Source organism: Anomalospiza imberbis, chromosome 1 (assembly GCF_031753505.1).
Source record: "Anomalospiza imberbis isolate Cuckoo-Finch-1a 21T00152 chromosome 1, ASM3175350v1, whole genome shotgun sequence".
Taxonomy (NCBI): Eukaryota; Metazoa; Chordata; class Aves; order Passeriformes; family Viduidae; genus Anomalospiza; species Anomalospiza imberbis.
In genome coordinates this window covers 144,133,005-144,149,326 of record NC_089681.1, presented here as the reverse complement: position 1 = coordinate 144,149,326, position 16,322 = coordinate 144,133,005, and the positions used below count along the sequence as shown (strand labels likewise).

At 49.7% G+C, this 16,322-nt stretch overlaps 1 protein-coding gene across 1 annotated transcript; it reads right to left on the bottom strand.

Moving 5' to 3' along the window:
* Positions 1 to 794: 794 nt before the first annotated feature.
* Positions 795 to 14,401, bottom strand: SHH (sonic hedgehog signaling molecule). The gene is made up of 4 exons (XM_068174575.1): positions 13,786 to 14,401; positions 11,176 to 12,049; positions 6,154 to 6,415; positions 795 to 2,681 (listed from the first exon to the last, which is right to left on the bottom strand). The coding sequence occupies exons 2-4, from the start codon at positions 11,482 to 11,484 to the stop codon at positions 1,975 to 1,977; spliced, it is 1,278 nt and encodes a 425-aa protein (XP_068030676.1). The 5' UTR covers positions 11,485 to 12,049; positions 13,786 to 14,401; the 3' UTR covers positions 795 to 1,974.
* Positions 14,402 to 16,322: the final 1,921 nt, after the last annotated feature.

Below are 16,322 nucleotides of genomic sequence, written 5' to 3'. Positions count from 1 at the left end.
TCCCCTCAGGGTGGGTTGGGGCTGGGACCAGGCAGGGAATGCAGCACTGGCCCCACCACTCCGCTCCTAAAACACATCTCCAGCACATTCACCCATGGGTGGCTCGGGACAGACTCCTGCGTTACGGCTAAGGAATGTCTCTCGGGATAAATGAACAAATCTTTACCCTTTTGTTTTGCAAAGGGTGTTTTGCTCTGTTCTCAGTGGCCCCAAGCTCTATGCTGTTACTCAAAGCGGCCAGTGAAATCTGGTGGCCGTCTCCTTCTTCCAGCATCAGCCACATGAATCCTTCTGACTCACCAAAGTCAATGTCTCTCCCTCAGATTTCCATCTTCTGGGCACCCAAATTGAAGCCCACCAAAATCCCGGGGCTGTCACAAGGTGAAGGCAGCTGCCTGCCTCCTCATTAATGCGCTTCAAAGGGAAAACTTGATTTAGCACCCTCAGAAATCAATTTTAAGAGCCATCCACAGTCTTAATTCCAGACTGGGAAGCGGACATGGAGTTAGGGCTGGAGCTGGAAGAGAGGAGCATCGCCTGAGCAGGGATGGGGAGCCAGGGCTCTGGCAAAGGGAAATCCGTCTGCCGGTCTCTCGTGCAAATAAGTGAGGTTCTACTGTCAGTACAAGAGATTCCAGGTTATGCACAGATGTGATGGATTCGTTTCCTTAATTAAAGTACCAAAATTAAATGTTATAAGCAACACATCTAAATAAAATAACGGGCACTCATTTAGGCATCATGTTTCCTAAACCAATAAGCAAAAAGAAAAAAAAATGGGATGCACCAGGAACTCTTAGTTATTATATACTAACCAAACTGTGCATGGCACATTTTATTTCTATAAAACTATTAAAACTATTACAAAATATTCAAAAATACATTTTAGTAAATTTACAGCAGTTATTTCTCAATTTATTAATGCAAAACATCCTTTTCCCCCCTCTGTACAAACTACCATCTCCATCGTCACAGAATTGCCGCCATGTGCGCTTTTTAAAAAATATTATTTTCTAATAAACTTTTTCTGAAGTTAAAAATAACAAAGTTTCTTACGGTTTTTGCAAATAAAAAGTTTGTGTAACAGTCTTGACTTCCATGAACTTCCATGAACGTGGCCAAATGATGTTTTTACAAAGCAAAACATGGAAAACAATACAGGAAATGATGTTACATTTGAAACTATTTAAATTAAAATAATATATTCTCATATTTTACACTATTTCAAAAAACGAAATGTGATTCAGTTAAGTATTGATCTCTCAAAAAAATCTAATTTACAATTCTGTGTATAAAAATATAATTTACGGACCCCCATGAAGTTTGTCTTTTTTGTGTGTGTTTGTTTGTTTGCTTGTTTTTTAGACTTGCTGAAATGAAGGAGCAATGTAATGGAGAGATGGGAAAGTACAGAATTTTGCTTTCTGAAAGTCAGGACACACGTGACATGTAGAAAAATAGACTCTGCGCAGTTTTGCTTGGCCTCACAAAATAATTTTTTCCCCTGTGAGTACAGTTCACATGATAATAAATTATCAAAGAAACTATTTAAGGCTCTTGAAGGTCCGGTTCATATCATTTAAAACATCTATTCAAAATACCAAAGAAATAAATATCCAGGAGAGGAGAAAAAAAAAAAAACAACAAACAAAACAAAAGAACAAATAAAAATATATATATATTTATAAACTAAACAGAACAGAACTTCCAGGGGTCTTTGTTTCCCTTTAAGTCTACTTTGGACTGTCCTACTTAATTATTATTATTTTATTATTATTATTTTTAAGTCTTAATCCGTGCTCTCTTTTAAAAATATGTATTTTTTTCTTTTTTTTTTTTCTTTCAGTTTTTTCTTTTCTTTTTTTTTCTATTTTTTTTTTTCTCCTTTCTCTCTCTCTCTCTCTCTCTCTCTCCCTCCATGTCTCTGTCTCTCTGTTGGAGCCTGGCGGGCGGCCGGGATGGCGCGGGGTCCCCTCAGCTGGATGACACCATCATGCCCAGCGGGTGCAAAGAGTCACTATCCAGCACCCAGCTGCCGATGCGGTAGAGGAGCCGAGAGTACCAGTGGATGCCGGGGGCCGTGGGGTCTCCCATCGGGGACCCCGCCGCGGAGGGACAGAGGGCGGCCAGCACGGCCTGGAGCAGGCGGAAGGGAGCGAAGGCCCAGTGCGCCCAGCTGTGCTCCTCGATGACAGCGTAGCACGAGGCCAGCACGCGGTCGATGAGGATGGTGCCCTGGGCGGTGAGCGGCGCGTAGGCGCCCGACGCCTCCTCCCGCAGAGACACGCGGTGCACGGCCGCCGGCAGCAGCTGCTGCCCGCCCTCGCCCAGCACGAAGATGCGCTGGCCCGGCCGCACGCGGCTGGCGAACAGCGCCCGGCTGCTGGCGGTCCCCACCTCAGACTGATTCTGCTGGGGGGCCACGAAGAGGAGGTGGGCGGCCGTCAGCAGCAGCCGGGCCCGGGGCTGCCGGGTCTCGATGACGTAGAAGAGCTTGTGGGAGCCGTCCTCACGGTCAAGGAAGGTGAGGAAGTCGCTGTAGAGCAGACGGCCCTCCGTGTCGGCCACCAGCACCCTGTCTCCAGGCCTCAGGTCCTTCACCAGCTTGGTCCCACCTTTCTCCAGGTGCACTGTAGCCGAGCCAGGGAAGCAACCCCCAGATTTGGCTGCCACTGAGTTTTCTGTGCAGGGAGAGAGGCACAGCAGGTTAGAAGAGGCCCATGCCGGGTGGAACATGGGGGCATGCAGGAATTTATCACTTCCTCAGCTTCCCCAACCCACCAAGAAAGCTCAGGACACAGCCAGACTCCCCTCTGAAATTCCTCCACCCTCTTCTATGAACACAGCCCATTTGCACTCAGTGGGTCAATTGAGAATCCCCTTCCTGCCAGATTTGATCCAGTGCAAAATCTCCTCTGGGTTAGGAGTTACAGGAGTGATTTGTCTCATAAAGGAAATGAGCCAAAATATTTCCGCTGAGAAAATTGTTCCAGAACAAATTCTCCTCTGGAAGAAGTTCCCATTTGGCTACTGTTTACCCTGCACTGACACCTGATGCCAGATAACTTGCAGGCTTTCAAAGCCAAGTGGTTTTGCTGGCATACAGTATCTTCTCTAAGCAAGTGCCTGTGCTCTTGATGCTTAGGGTCCTCACTCAGCTCTTACTCAAAGAGCACATCTAGGGCAGCAAACAGTAGAGGACAGGAGAAGACTTTGCCCCAGGGTGCACACAAATTTTGCCACTGCAAAGCAGCAACCCAAATTTCCCAAATCCCCCTGCATGGTGCTGAACAAGTCCCCATGCTGCCTCCAGCCTTCCTGCTCAGAATGGTGGCTACTGGGGCACATCCCACACTCAGGCAACACCCCTGCCTGGCATCTCCAGCACTCTGCTCCAATCCTCTCTCAAAGAGAAAGAAATCTCTCCTTCCCCCCTAGAAGAAGCATGCTCTTTCCTGTCTCAGAGCGTGTGGTCCCAGAGCAGCCCAACACCTGTGCCAGACCCAAGCAAATGCCTCCTCCACCTTCCCCAGCTCTCTTGGGAGTTACTCAGAGTTTAGAGCAGCTGTTGCTGCTTTCCTGTGCTACTGACAGGAACAATCTCAGACTTAAAGAAAGCAAAACTAGCAATAAGACTCTGTCTCTCTTGCAAATCACTTTTTGGAAGCTCAGCCACCTGTGGGGTGGTAGGAAAAAAAGTCTGCTGAGATCCAGGCTGATCTCTGTCTTAACAGAGGGACTTGCAGTGTTCCTAACCGCTCTGGGTTTTTAAATATTGGGTTATAGGATGTCGTGGTTGCAAGTGTCTACAGCTGTTGAGATTCCCCATCCCTCTCTTGCCTTTCCCTGCTTTCTCTCAGCTACTTCCTATACCAGTTAAAAGACCTGGTGATTTAGCTCCTAAAGATGGACAGATTTTATATTTTTCCTCTGTGACTGCTACTGAAATTCCTATAATTTAAACAAATCCTTGGAGTTTCTCCTAATGACTTTCTCGGGAAGGACAGGAAGGGTGAAAATTAGACCGTTATTGATTTGCTAATGACTTTATCACTTCTCCTTCAGAAACGAAGCAGCAAGATCTCCAAGGCCTCCCTCTTCAGGGAGGACATGGCAACAAACAAGCTATGTGCTTTATGTGGAGGCCTCTGCTAGTAAACTACACCTTCCTACAAGCTGGCAGTAAAGGTCTGGCTAGAGCTTTGTTTGCATATTCAGGGACTTGATGAATAGATGTAGTAGTGTAGCAGCTCTACAAACATGCCAGTGAATTGGCAGAGGTGTGAAAATCTGCTTCTTTGAGCAGTGCTTGTTTGGGTTCTCTAATTAAAATCCAATAAAGGATCAGCATTGTCATTCTGATTCATGTAATAAATGCAGACACTCTTGGAAGAGAGGACACTTCCATTTTTTTCCCAGCTTCTTCCCCCCCTTTTCTCCCCCTCCCTATTTGTTCAGGTGCAGAAACCCTATGTGCCAATTCACACACATACTCTCCAAAAAACCCAGGACCTTCCAAGCACTATTTGCACAGCAGAGCCACTTTTCCAAGGCACTCAAGATCTGTATTTGAATTTTAAATGTAGGAGCTTGCTCTAAATACTTGCTGTAGCGCATTATCAATGTCCCTTTTACCACCCCTGCCTCTCCCTCTGTTCTGGTGACAATAATTCAGGCCTTGGGGGAACTCTTCTTTGCATTCCAGTCTCCTGGATCATACTTTTTGCAAACAGAGATCTAGATAAAGAATCTTCCTGCTGGCATTATGGGATTTAATCTTCTCATGAGATGCTCTGTCATGAAATGAGGTTTGGACAGTTTAAGATCAGGCTGAGAGAGTGGAATTCAAGCCTGCTCCCTTCAGCCTGCCTCATACAGTCACACGACCCTGCCTGACACCCTCCAAATATTGCCCCCGAGTCCTTGTGTGCCGAATCTCAATGAGCAGCTTGGGGTGGCTCCTCTCCTGTGAAACACCCCTGGGGTGGATTAGGAGGTGCTCCCGGGCTAAGGTCACCGTGCGCCACAATCGGACACCTTGTGCTACAAAGCCCATCTTGGCTATTGAAAGGGGTGTTTCAGATCTCCACGCAGCTGACAGCTTTGCAGGGCCTCTTTTCGGCTAGAAAGGACCCAGGAGCTGAACAAAAGCGGTAGCAGACTCTCAGGACAAAGCCCACATGGGCCAGGAGAGGTGCTCAGCCCCTGGGGAGCTCTGGGCTGGAGTGGGGGACATGAACCCCTCCTGCAGGTGGGCACGACAGGGCAGGGCTTGTTTCCCTGCCGTGGGGCTGCTGGGTTGGAAGCAAACGGCTATATTTAAAGAAAGCCCATTGTTTTCTTTTGCAGCCAAGTGTCTCCTGACACATCCAGCAGGTTGCTGGGCTAGAGTATGCTCTTAAAAAGAGCTCTCGATGTCCTACAGCTGGATGGAGGGAGGTGGTGGAGCTGGGGGTTGTCACTCGCTGACAGATTTGCCCCACCAAAAAACGTGTCAAGTGTCAAGAAAAGAAACTCTGCGAGTCGGGGATTTCTTGCGAGCTGTTCCCGGGTTGAGACAGCGTGTGGCGTTGTAAGCACAGGGGAGGGGAGGAAAAAAAATTATGTGTATGTGTATCCCTATCTGGGAATTTCCTAGCGGCTACCGCTGAAGGAGGCTGGGGACCACGTTACTTATTTATTTTCCTGGCCCGCTCCCACTTGGAGATTAGCGCTCGCGAGTAAGGCGTGCAGCCAGCGAGGCGGCTGGAGACAGCCACGAGTGTTTGTGTTGAACATGCTCCTTGGATGGGGAAAGCATCGGATCCCACGGGGGGAGGAGAAGGGTGTGCGGCTGCGACGCAGCTCTCGTGGGAAGGCTGGCCTAGCAAATCACCCAAATAAAAGTGCTGTGAAAAACTGCTGCAGCTGGCTGGGCTTTGTTTTTTCCTTCCCCCTCACTCTTTCCTTTCCCCCACCTCTGCTCCCACGGGGTCGCTAAGAGGCGGGGGGAAGGCCGGCTGCGCCCTCGGGGCCGGGTGATGGGGACCCTGCGGGGACCAGAGGAGGGAGCCCGGCGGTAGAGACAGGCGACAGAAGGCTCTAGGGCGCTGAGTCGCGGCTCGGGGGTGTCTCCCCACCTCAACACGCCCCTGGGCAGGCTGCCCGCCTTACCTGCTTTGACGGAGCAGTGGATGTGCGCCTTGGACTCGTAGTAGACCCAGTCGAAGCCAGCCTCGACGGCCAGGCGGGCCAGCATGCCGTACTTGCTGCGGTCCCGGTCCGAGGTGGTGATGTCCACGGCGCGGCCCTCGTAGTGCAGGGACTCCTCGGAGTGGTGGCCGTCCTCGTCCCAGCCCTCGGTTACCCGCAGCTTTACCCCGGGCCACTGGTTCATCACCGAGATCGCCAGAGCGTTCAGCTTGTCCTTGCAGCGCTGCAGGGATACGGGCAGATAGGAAAGGGTCATTGTGGGGGTGATGCAGCCAGGGGAACACCCCCCCTTCGTTATCTATACCCCCTTGGGCCACATCCTGCTTCTCTTTCCAGCCAAAGAGGCGGCATTCCTGCGCTCCCCGCCAAACGTGCCCCAGGATGGGCTCAGCTGGAGCTGACCACCTTCTCCCCCGCTGCCAGGGAGGGACGGGGAGGTAGCTGAGGAGGAGAAGAGTGAAACCTGGGGACACGGGATGAACAGAGGATCAAACACCACGAAGACCCACAGGGACGGACCTTTTCCCTGCCCTGGCACCTGCTGCAGGGACAGGGGGACCCCCCTCTGCCGGCGCTGGGGTGTGAGTGTGGCGATTCAAAGCCACCTGCATGGAGCAAATTCCTGCCGCTAAGTGCCCTGTCCCTTCCCGAGAGCAAAGTTTCTGCCCAGAACAAACACTCGCCATATATCTCAGAGTCACGGATTCCCCCCTGGAATGTCTCTGCGGGTCTTTTCAGCTTAATTCTGTGTTGAAAAGGGTATCAATACATGTTAACAGCCTTTATGTGCTGGAGGGAGGGGTGTTTTTTTTCTTCTCTCCCTTCGCACATCACTCATTAGAGCCCTCAAAGCTGCATGGGCTGGGAGCATTCACTCTGCTTCAAACATACATCGGCGCTCGCCTACAAAGCCGAGCAAATCCATACAATAATATAGCTCTTAGTGGGAAGATGAAAAGCAAGGGAGGGCCAAGGAGGGAAGTTAAGCAGAGCAGGGATGCTATGCAAGCTGGGAGCCCCTTTGTGTGGAGTGAAACCCTTCCAACTTCGTGGAGAAAGTACTGCAGGGTTTTTCATTGACCCTCCAGAGCCACCAGTCTTCCCCGGGATGAACTGGGCCCAGCAGCACCGGGAGCATGTAGGGGTCGAGTAATGACCCCTAAGGACGGGGGAAAGTGAGGAAAAGAGGTGAGCTGAAACCCTGAAAGTTTTGGGGAGATTCCCATCTTAGCCAGGTGGGGAATAGACACAGTGGTGACAGGGGAAAAGGATTCTGAGCCCGGCTGAAACAGGAAATCAGCACCGAAAGCACTGAAAAGCACTTGACTAAAGGTACAGAGTAAGAAACACACACATTGCCAGCTTTCTTCCTCCTTTTTGAAAGGAAAACAACCCGTGGATATACCCGATGTTATTCTCTTGATGCAAATACCGGTGTTTTGCCTGTAAGCCACGGCGGGATGCAGTAAGCTGCTCTTCCCACACTTTTGCTGGCCTGACTGGTATGCTTGGCCTTCTGCAGGACCATTCTCCCCAGTGTGCTCACAGCACAGCCAATAACAGACCACAAAGTTCCCCTTTCACAGCTCCCAGGAAGGCAAAGCCCCTCTATTACTCTGAGGACGCTACTTTTAGGGACGTGACAAGGTTGCTTAGCAAGGAAGTTCCCGTGTGTTCACCAACAGCCATAAAAGTGATTCCAGCAACACACAGGTTGATATAAAGAGATATAAAAGTCTCCGAGAGATATAAAACACGGTCATGAGCTCACTTTGGACTCTCTGGCCTAGCGTTTTATGGAGAGAGATGGGTGTTTGGGTTTCGGCACCGTTCCCTGCAGCAAAGTGCAGTAGTACAAGGAAGTTGAGTTTGATTTATTTTTTTCCCTCTCTCCCTCTCACACCTGAGTGGATAGATACGTTCCTTCACTGATTTACAGGGGAAAGGGGGAGAAGGATCAAACGTCTCAGCTGGTGATAAGGCGACAGCACTGCGCGACACGGCGATGTCTCGTCCCGTACGGGAGGAGCGGGCGCGGGCAGGGACGCGGGCAGCGGCGCGGGCAGCGCCGAGGGGGTCGCTCCGGCCCTGCCAGCACCCCTTCCCGGCTCCAGGCGAAATAAAGAAGAAGAAACGGCCTCCTAAAGGACTTTTCTCCCTTTTATACTGCCTGAGCTGGATTGTCAGAGTCAAAAGCCGTGAAGCCCAGACTATTTATTAATTCATCGGGTCGTGTGCCACAAATCAAGCCCAATTCTGTTCAGCCACCGTGAAGCTCAGCAGGGCTGCCTCCACTAACGCTTTGTGTGGAGGCAAAGTTGTTCAACAAGCCCTCTCCTGCCAGCTCCTAATCTCTTCACAAATGAATTGCTTGAAGGAAACACTTAACAGGTACCTGTCAGTGTAAACAACCTGGTGGGCTTCCTAAATGCCAAGTTGATCTCTAAATTCCTCACATCACGCACTAGTTGTGTGCCTGCATTACACGAGATTGCTATTTTATTTCATACAAATTCCAGCTTTATCATACTGACCTGGCCTCCTTATCTCTCTCCCCAATCCAGCCAATGGCCGGGGTGGGGGGGGAGGAAAGGGAGGAAGGGGGGAGTCCTTAGCAAACTGCTGGTGTCACCTGCAAAGTTGAGAACCTGACTTACCTACCTCTGTTTGTGTTCTCCCCCCCCCTCTTCTGGAGTTAATATTAACTAGCGACTAATGCATTCGGCAACCACTCTGCAAGTTTAACGATTCTGTCCATGAAAGATCTCTCCATGGTTGAAGGGCTCCCGAAGCCGGCGTTTAAAGGCTGGGATTTAACGAGGGGTTGCTGGCCGAGTTAGAGAGGGAAGGAGAGGAAAGCAAGGCAGGGAGGCCAGTGGCAGGACCGCACTCCGGGTCGCCGAGGACCCGGCCGTGCCCGGGCAACGGGGAGCGAGGGCAACCAGTCCGCTCGCTGCCCGGCCCCGCTCCGCTTCCCCGCTCCCTGCCTGGCCCAGGCGCGCCGGAGCCCCGCTCGCTCCCCGACCTCTCTCCCCTCTTTGCCGCCGGGTACCCGGCCCTGCGGCCTCCCCGGCCCCGCCGCTCTCAGCCCACCTCCCCCCTTTGTGTCTAAGGCACGGGAACAAGCACTGAAGGAGGGGGGGGGGAAAGTATTTGTTTTCGTTTCGTTCGTCTGAGGGAAGTTGACAGAAGGTCAGGAGTTCAGACGCTGCCAGCTAATGCAGCGGGAGCGGCCAGCCGCGTAGCCGGCGCAGCGTGCCCCGGGAGAGCCGCGGGGCCGGGGTCAGCCCGCAGTCCGCCCCCGGCCCGCAGCCCACCGCTCCCGACCGTACCCCGGCTCCCCCCGCGCCCGCCGCCCCGCTCCGCTCCGCTCCGCTCCGCTCCGCTCCGCTCCGCCGCGCACACGCACCGGCGCAGCCGCGCAGGGAGGGATGCGCCGAGCCCCGGCGGGAGCCCGTCTCCCGCGGAGCCGCCGCCGCCGCCGCTGCCGCCGGGCTGCGGAGGGAAGGGTGAAACCCGAGCCGCCGCGATCGATACGCGAGGGGAGTAAGTGGAGCTGAAAATGCGAGAGATGCGGCTCCGGAGGCAGCGGGGGCGGAGGACCGCGGGTGCGCGGAGGGGCGCGGGCCGCGCCCGAGCGGGGACCGGCACCCGCTCTGCTCCGCTCCGCACCCCTGCGCGGGGCGGCGGCGGCGGCGGGCGGAGGCGCCGCCGCGCTCCGAGGTGCGGTGCGATTTAAGGTGGTCGGGAGGAGATGGTGGCGACCGCCGGTCCCTCGCCCCGGGAGACCCGGCAACGTGCGGAAAATCAGGCCGAGGAACGGGGAGAGTTTGGGAAATTCCACCCCCACCCCCCCTTCCCAGCGTCCACTCCCCGCCTAGTCCTTCCAGGCGAGTCCTGCTCTAGCACTGAAGGTGGGGCTTAAATGTATTAATATTAAAAAAGCGCTGTTGACCTATATTTGGAGGAAACCCATTTCCAGTGTCTAGATTGCATGTAGTTTTTGAAACTCCGGGATTGGCAGAGCAATTGACTTCACCGAGCTCTCTGTTGAACATGAATTATAATTACGAGGTGACTCTCGGAGCGGTTCTCTTTCTCTCTCTCTTTCTCCCACCTTTATCTTTTCCTTCCTTTCTTTCTTTTTTTCATAAAATAGTTCCGCAATCCGATTCCACCCGAAATCCAATATTTACCCAGTTGTAAACCTTGTGCCATCAGATTTTTTAAAAGAGAAGGTGATGCAATGCCGATAAGTTGCAAGTCCCTCCCCTATGGAAGTACCAGAGCATTGGCGGCGAGCATCCTTAAAGAAATATCAATATATTTACGCTCTGATGGGCACAATTGCAGATGATGGTATTGCAATACGAGCTATATAATACGGAATCAGATGAGGAATGGTCGATCCGGCTTCAGCTGCCTTTTGTGAGTGCACGACTGCATGCCTACTAAATTTAGAATATGCTCGCGAGGACAACAATAATAATAATAATGAAGGTTAAAATGAAATGAAAAGGAAAAAAAAGAGGAAATAAATAAAATCTATAGAGAAAAAAATCAACTCAGCAGGCGCAGCAACCGCGGACTACGTTTGTAATAATGAGTGGGTGGCCTGGCGGTCACTATACACTTGGGGTCCTCTGAGCTGTATGCAATTCGTTTGATCAAAGTGCATCCTTGGGGACAAATGCAAACAGCAATCTCTAACCAAGTTACAGGGAACGCCATGGCACGGTAATGACTGTAAGTATCACACAGATTCCCCCACCAAATATCCAAACAGCTCCAGCTCCAGCCCCTGCTAACTTGGCCGGATAGATGGTATTTACATTCAATGGGGAAACTAGTCGAGTTTGGAGGGGCGGGGGGAGGAGGGGAGAGGGAAAGAGGGGGGCTTTCAAAAATACTAAGACAGATGCGTCCTTTAGGATTGCTCAGAGAGGTTAACAAACACAAATACAGGTATCTCTGTGGCTCTACCTGAGTCATCAGTCTGTCAGCTCCCGTGTTCTCTTCATCCTTAAAAATAATGTCAGGGTTGTAATTTGGGGTTAGTTCTTTAAATCTCTCGGAGTTTCTTGTGATCTTCCCTTCATATCTTCCACTGGCCCCTAGGGTCTTCTCTGCCACATTGGGAATAAACTGCTTATAGGCTAAAGGGGTCAGCTTTTTGGGGTGTCTCCTTTTTCCAATGCCCCTGCCTGGTCCACAAGTCAGCCCAGAGGAGACTAAAAGAGCGCAGATGAAGCCCACCAAGAGAATTCTTGTCAACAGCAGCATTTCGTCCATTGAATCCAATTACTTCAAAGCTCTCTGTGCCTATCCCTGGCTGTCTCTCTAGAGCTCTCTCTCCTCCTATGTCCTTGTCTGCTTTCTGAATCGTATACTATCCACCGATCCCTAGCAAGACAGGTGCTGGAATGGCAGGCTTTAGGTCGCTGATAACGGAATACATCGGAGTTTGGTCGGGAGACAGCAATCGAGAGACAAAAAAAGGGTCTGATTTTAATGGTAGCAAAGCAAGACGCTTGTGAGAGGAGTCTGCCTTTAGTTCTATATTATAGCTGCCAGGGCCGAGAGCTGATTGGCCAAGGCGAGACAAGCTTGTCTTCTGATGTTTTAACCCTCAAAAAGGCAACAAATTCTTGAAAGATTTTTTTTTTCCTTTTACCTGAAGGGCTTGGAGCTGAGAGGGGTGGAGATCGCGCTTTCTTGGGATAACATCAATTACATGCTTTTTTTTTTTCTTTCTTTCTTTTTTCTTTTTTTTTTTTTTTCTTTTTTTTTTTTTTTTTTCTCCAAAAACTTTCTTGGCAGAATGGTACATTTGTCAGCAAGAGGAACAGATGCCTCTCTGAAAGTGGGGGAAAAAAAATAAGATTAGCAGGCTGCTTCAGTGATAGTCAAGTTTCTAAGGGCAGTTGTGGTTAAATAAAATGACGAATTATCGGGGAGCCGTAGAAATAGGAACATACTTGGGTAATACTAACGCCCCGGGGGGGAATAATGCCATTTCAGAGCGCACCCACCTAAATGGCTTTGTAACAGGTTTCTTGCCCCTGAAAAGGGAGATTGCTCTCCCTCCCAAAGACATACATTTTTAAACACACTCGCCTTTTAGTTGATAAATGACCACTTTAATAGCAGAAACAGGTCTGATGCGAAGCGGCAGTTAAATGAAGTTAGTGTGTCTGACTTGTGTGCCACACAACTGCAATGTGGCACTATTTTTTTTTTTTTTTTTTTAATAAATTCAGGACTATCACCCAGTTTAAAATAGCGTTGTATCTTCGGAAGTGCACGAATAGTCAACTGATTAAAAATAGATGGTCTCTTGAGCACGCTGGGGCTATATTCTTTGTTTCTTTGGTCAAAGTCGGAGAGGAGCGTTTTAGACTCTTACACCTCCTTGCGGGGTGTCATTAAGTTTTTAAGAAAAGCATAGTGTTGAAGGCATCCGCAAACACAATTAACAGAGATCGATCCAAGCAAAGTGAATGGAAAGGGGATAAGTTTAATGTTAAATTAATTGTTATCTCATGCAGCGTGGCAAGTGATGTCTTTATCCCGATCTCCAAAAGCTACTAATCAGACAAAGGTGTTGAGAGACGAGCAAAATTGCAGAGATGAGGCTGATAGAGCAGGTTAGACAGAACAGTAGAGTCCCATATGAGCAAACACTTCTCTGCCTGCAAAGTGCTCATTTGCTTCTGCTCCTAAGAAAATACAATTTGTCCTAGGATCTAGAAACTTTCAGGAGTTTTTTAGGAGTTCTTAAAAATTCCAGGACGGTGTGCTAAAGTAATTCAAAGTCCACTTTCTCAGAAAAACAAAACACATAAAAAAAAAAAAAAACTTTATTTAAGTTGTGGTGTTTAAAAAAGAAAAAGAGAAAGAAAAAGGAAAAAAAGAAATAAAAAGAGCTCTTTGGGGTGAACAACTATATGGGAGTTTTCCTGTCTGTGACATTGAGCTGAGTAGCAATCAACTTAAACCTTGAAAATCAGTTTTTAAGTGGTAAAAAAGTTGTATATCCGTAAACTGCAACAAACAGGTCAGCACGGACTTTTCAAGGGACAAAGTGGTCTTTTCAGGTAAACTTTAGAAAAGTGGCGAAAGAAGTGGTCCGAAGTGGTCTCATGCCGACTCTAACTGGTGCTCTTTCATCTTTTTTAGCCTATGCTTTTCTTCTGCTATTTATGTTTCTTTGTGGAGTTTCAGTGAGTCGTCGATTTCTCTTTCCGACCTTTAAATTGAGGAGTTTTGACTTGAAAATGGGTAAAAAGTTAGAAAGTCAGCAGCTTGGCTCCTAGGTTGTTATCAACCAACTTAGTTGCAGAAACAAGTTGTATAACAGCTAAATACCTGCTTCATGCTATTAAAAAACAAACTTAAGTTTTATCTCCCCGTCTGCGTGCATGCGAGAAGACAGATACAAGGAATACATAATTTATACAAAAGAGGGTATGTTCTTTTGATGTGGTTGCCTAAACAGCATGACTTGATATAACAGTTGATTAAACAGCGCCAAGGAATAAAAGCTATCCTTAATGGTGTGGAATACTGCAAAACTTTTATCACCCCTCTTACCTTGTCCCCCTCCCCATGGAAAGAAGATCGATATCCCAAGCACTAGATGGGTGGACATCGCAGTGAAGAAATCTAGAGAATAAGGACAAACTCCCTCATTATCAAATTGCCATATGTACAAAGCAGTCACCCAAAGATTAACAGGGAAGGAAACGCAAAGAAGGAATTAATTAAATGCAAGTAATAAATGCGCGGGGCGGGGGGAGTTGGGGGGGGGGGGGAAGGGAGAAATCAAGAAAAGTTGTAACTGTGGGAAGCTCGAAATCCCCCTCCTATCAAATTAGATGTGAAAGAAAGCAGAGCTGGGGGAGCGGGGAGGCTCTGCTCAGCTTCAGCGCAGGCTGGAGCTGGCGGCGGCCCCGCCGGGAGCCGGGCGGGGGGAGCCGGGGGTGCGAGGGGGACACCGGGGGAAGCCGGGGGAACCGGGCCGGCGCTCCCGCCCGCCCCGCCGAGCCTCCGGGATGCGCCCTGCCTCTCCTCCCCACGAGGAGCTTTTTCTTCTTTCTTTTTAATTATTATTTAAATGCCACGGCTTCTGGGAAAACAACAGCCCCCAAGTCCCCGCTCCGCGCTGCCAGCAGCACGGGGGGCGGGGGTCCCGCCCCTGCCCCCGGCCCGCCGGCCCCGGCCCCGGCCCCGGGCTGCCGGGGAGCCCCGAGCCGGGCCCTGCCCGCCCCACACTCCGCCGCAGCAAGCGCCCCAAGGCAGCAGCAGCCCCCGGCCGGCACCGGCGCTTTCTTAGCAGGGTCCAGAGCCCGCAGCCACCGCTGTGCCCATGGGCCCCGGTGTCCCTCAGGGCTGCCCAGCGTGAGGGTGCCGGGGAGGCCCCTGGGTGAGGCCCCTAGGTGGAACTGGCTCGCTCCACTGCCCTGCCACAGCGCCAGGGCCGCTGTGGAGCTGCCACCAGGCTCCTCAGCAGCCCCCAAAGCCCTGCTGGAGCGCTGGGGCCCTTTGGTCATCCAGACCTTGATCCACACCACGGTCCCGGGAGCATCCACTACTGACCCCACCGAGTCCCAGTGCGAGTACCCAGCAGAGCCCCGTGGCCCCGCGCTCCTCGCTGACACCCAGGCTCTTCCAGGGGCTCAGCCAAACCCACTGGAAGCTCCCACTGAGGTGGCATGGATGGAGCCATTGCCAGCACTGTCCTGGGCCATCCCCATCCAGCCTGGGCTGCAGAGGGGCAGTGATGGATGCACCCAACCCCCAGACGAGCTCTTTGAGAATCAGACATTATTTATCTTCTTTTTTGTGAAATCTGGATTTGCTGATGGCTGTGGGCTCTGCATAAAGCTAAGGAAGGGTTCAGACTGTGCAAGAGAGGTTGCTCAGTGGCCATTTGAAGTTTCCAGATTTTCCCCGCACTGATATATTTTGGTTGATGAATCTTAAAATACAGAAAACTACACATGCAAATGATGTGTGACTTTTAACTGGATCTTAACTATTTATCATCCTTAATAGCCAACATTTGTCCTCATGCTTAATGTATAATTTTTAAAATAAATTATCCTTTTTTGGAGCATGAAAGCTTCATTTTTGTAGCCTCTTTGCACCTGTGACCCTTCTCAAGAAATTTGGGATCAGAGCAATCATTGCCAGAGAAGTAGATCATGCATAACTTCAGTGAGAACAGAGGTTATAATAGGGTAAAACTGGTGTAAATAGAAGGAGACTCAGGCAGGATTTTCACCTGAAGTTTTGTTTGATTCTTTTACGTACCCCGCCCTCCTTCATGGCAGTGTTAACCCATTTTCTTTAAAGGAATTGGTGCACATCCCTGTTGCCCATCCTCATGGTATTGCAATACCTATCTTGAAAATCAACTTAGAAATTTCAGTTCAGAATTACTGGCTAGCTGGCAACTATATCTTTATAATGACAAGCGGAACAATTCTTGTTCTATGGAATTTTCTACCAAAAACCCCAAAACCCTGGCACCAACAAGTAAAATTAAGCTCAAAATTTTCCACACATTTTGGTTTGACAGTGAAATTCAGGGAGCCATGCAGCTGAAACCTGGTATTGCTTTGCTGTCCCCTTAGTCTGGCATTAGTCTGTGAGCATTTCTGCCACAAGAAAAACATTTTGTGTGATGGAGAAGTAGAAAATATTTGCTTTCCAGAATAACTGTACATTGATTTTGCAGTTTTCATATCCATTTGCTAGTGGATTAATGCAAATCATTGTCTTGGATATGGTCAATAGAGCCTTTCATCATGCATGTAAAAATTTTTGTAGGCAGAATGATTCATACGACATTGTTATCTAGGTTTTGTTGTGTATTTGCTGTTGAACCAAACTTTAAAGCAGAATTTCCCACAGGTTTCCTTATATCTTCATCAGGGCAATATGTAGTGTCTGATTGTAGGTTTATAGAGAAACCCTTATATTTCTCTTTTAGGTCTTTTCATTTCTCCTTGAATTACCCAACTATTTCTCATTCCAAAAGTCCCAGGTGATTGTGAGTATAATTATTTTTTTTTTTTCCTTCTTGGACTGTAATCCGCATCCCTTTTGCAGTTACTTCCTTCTGG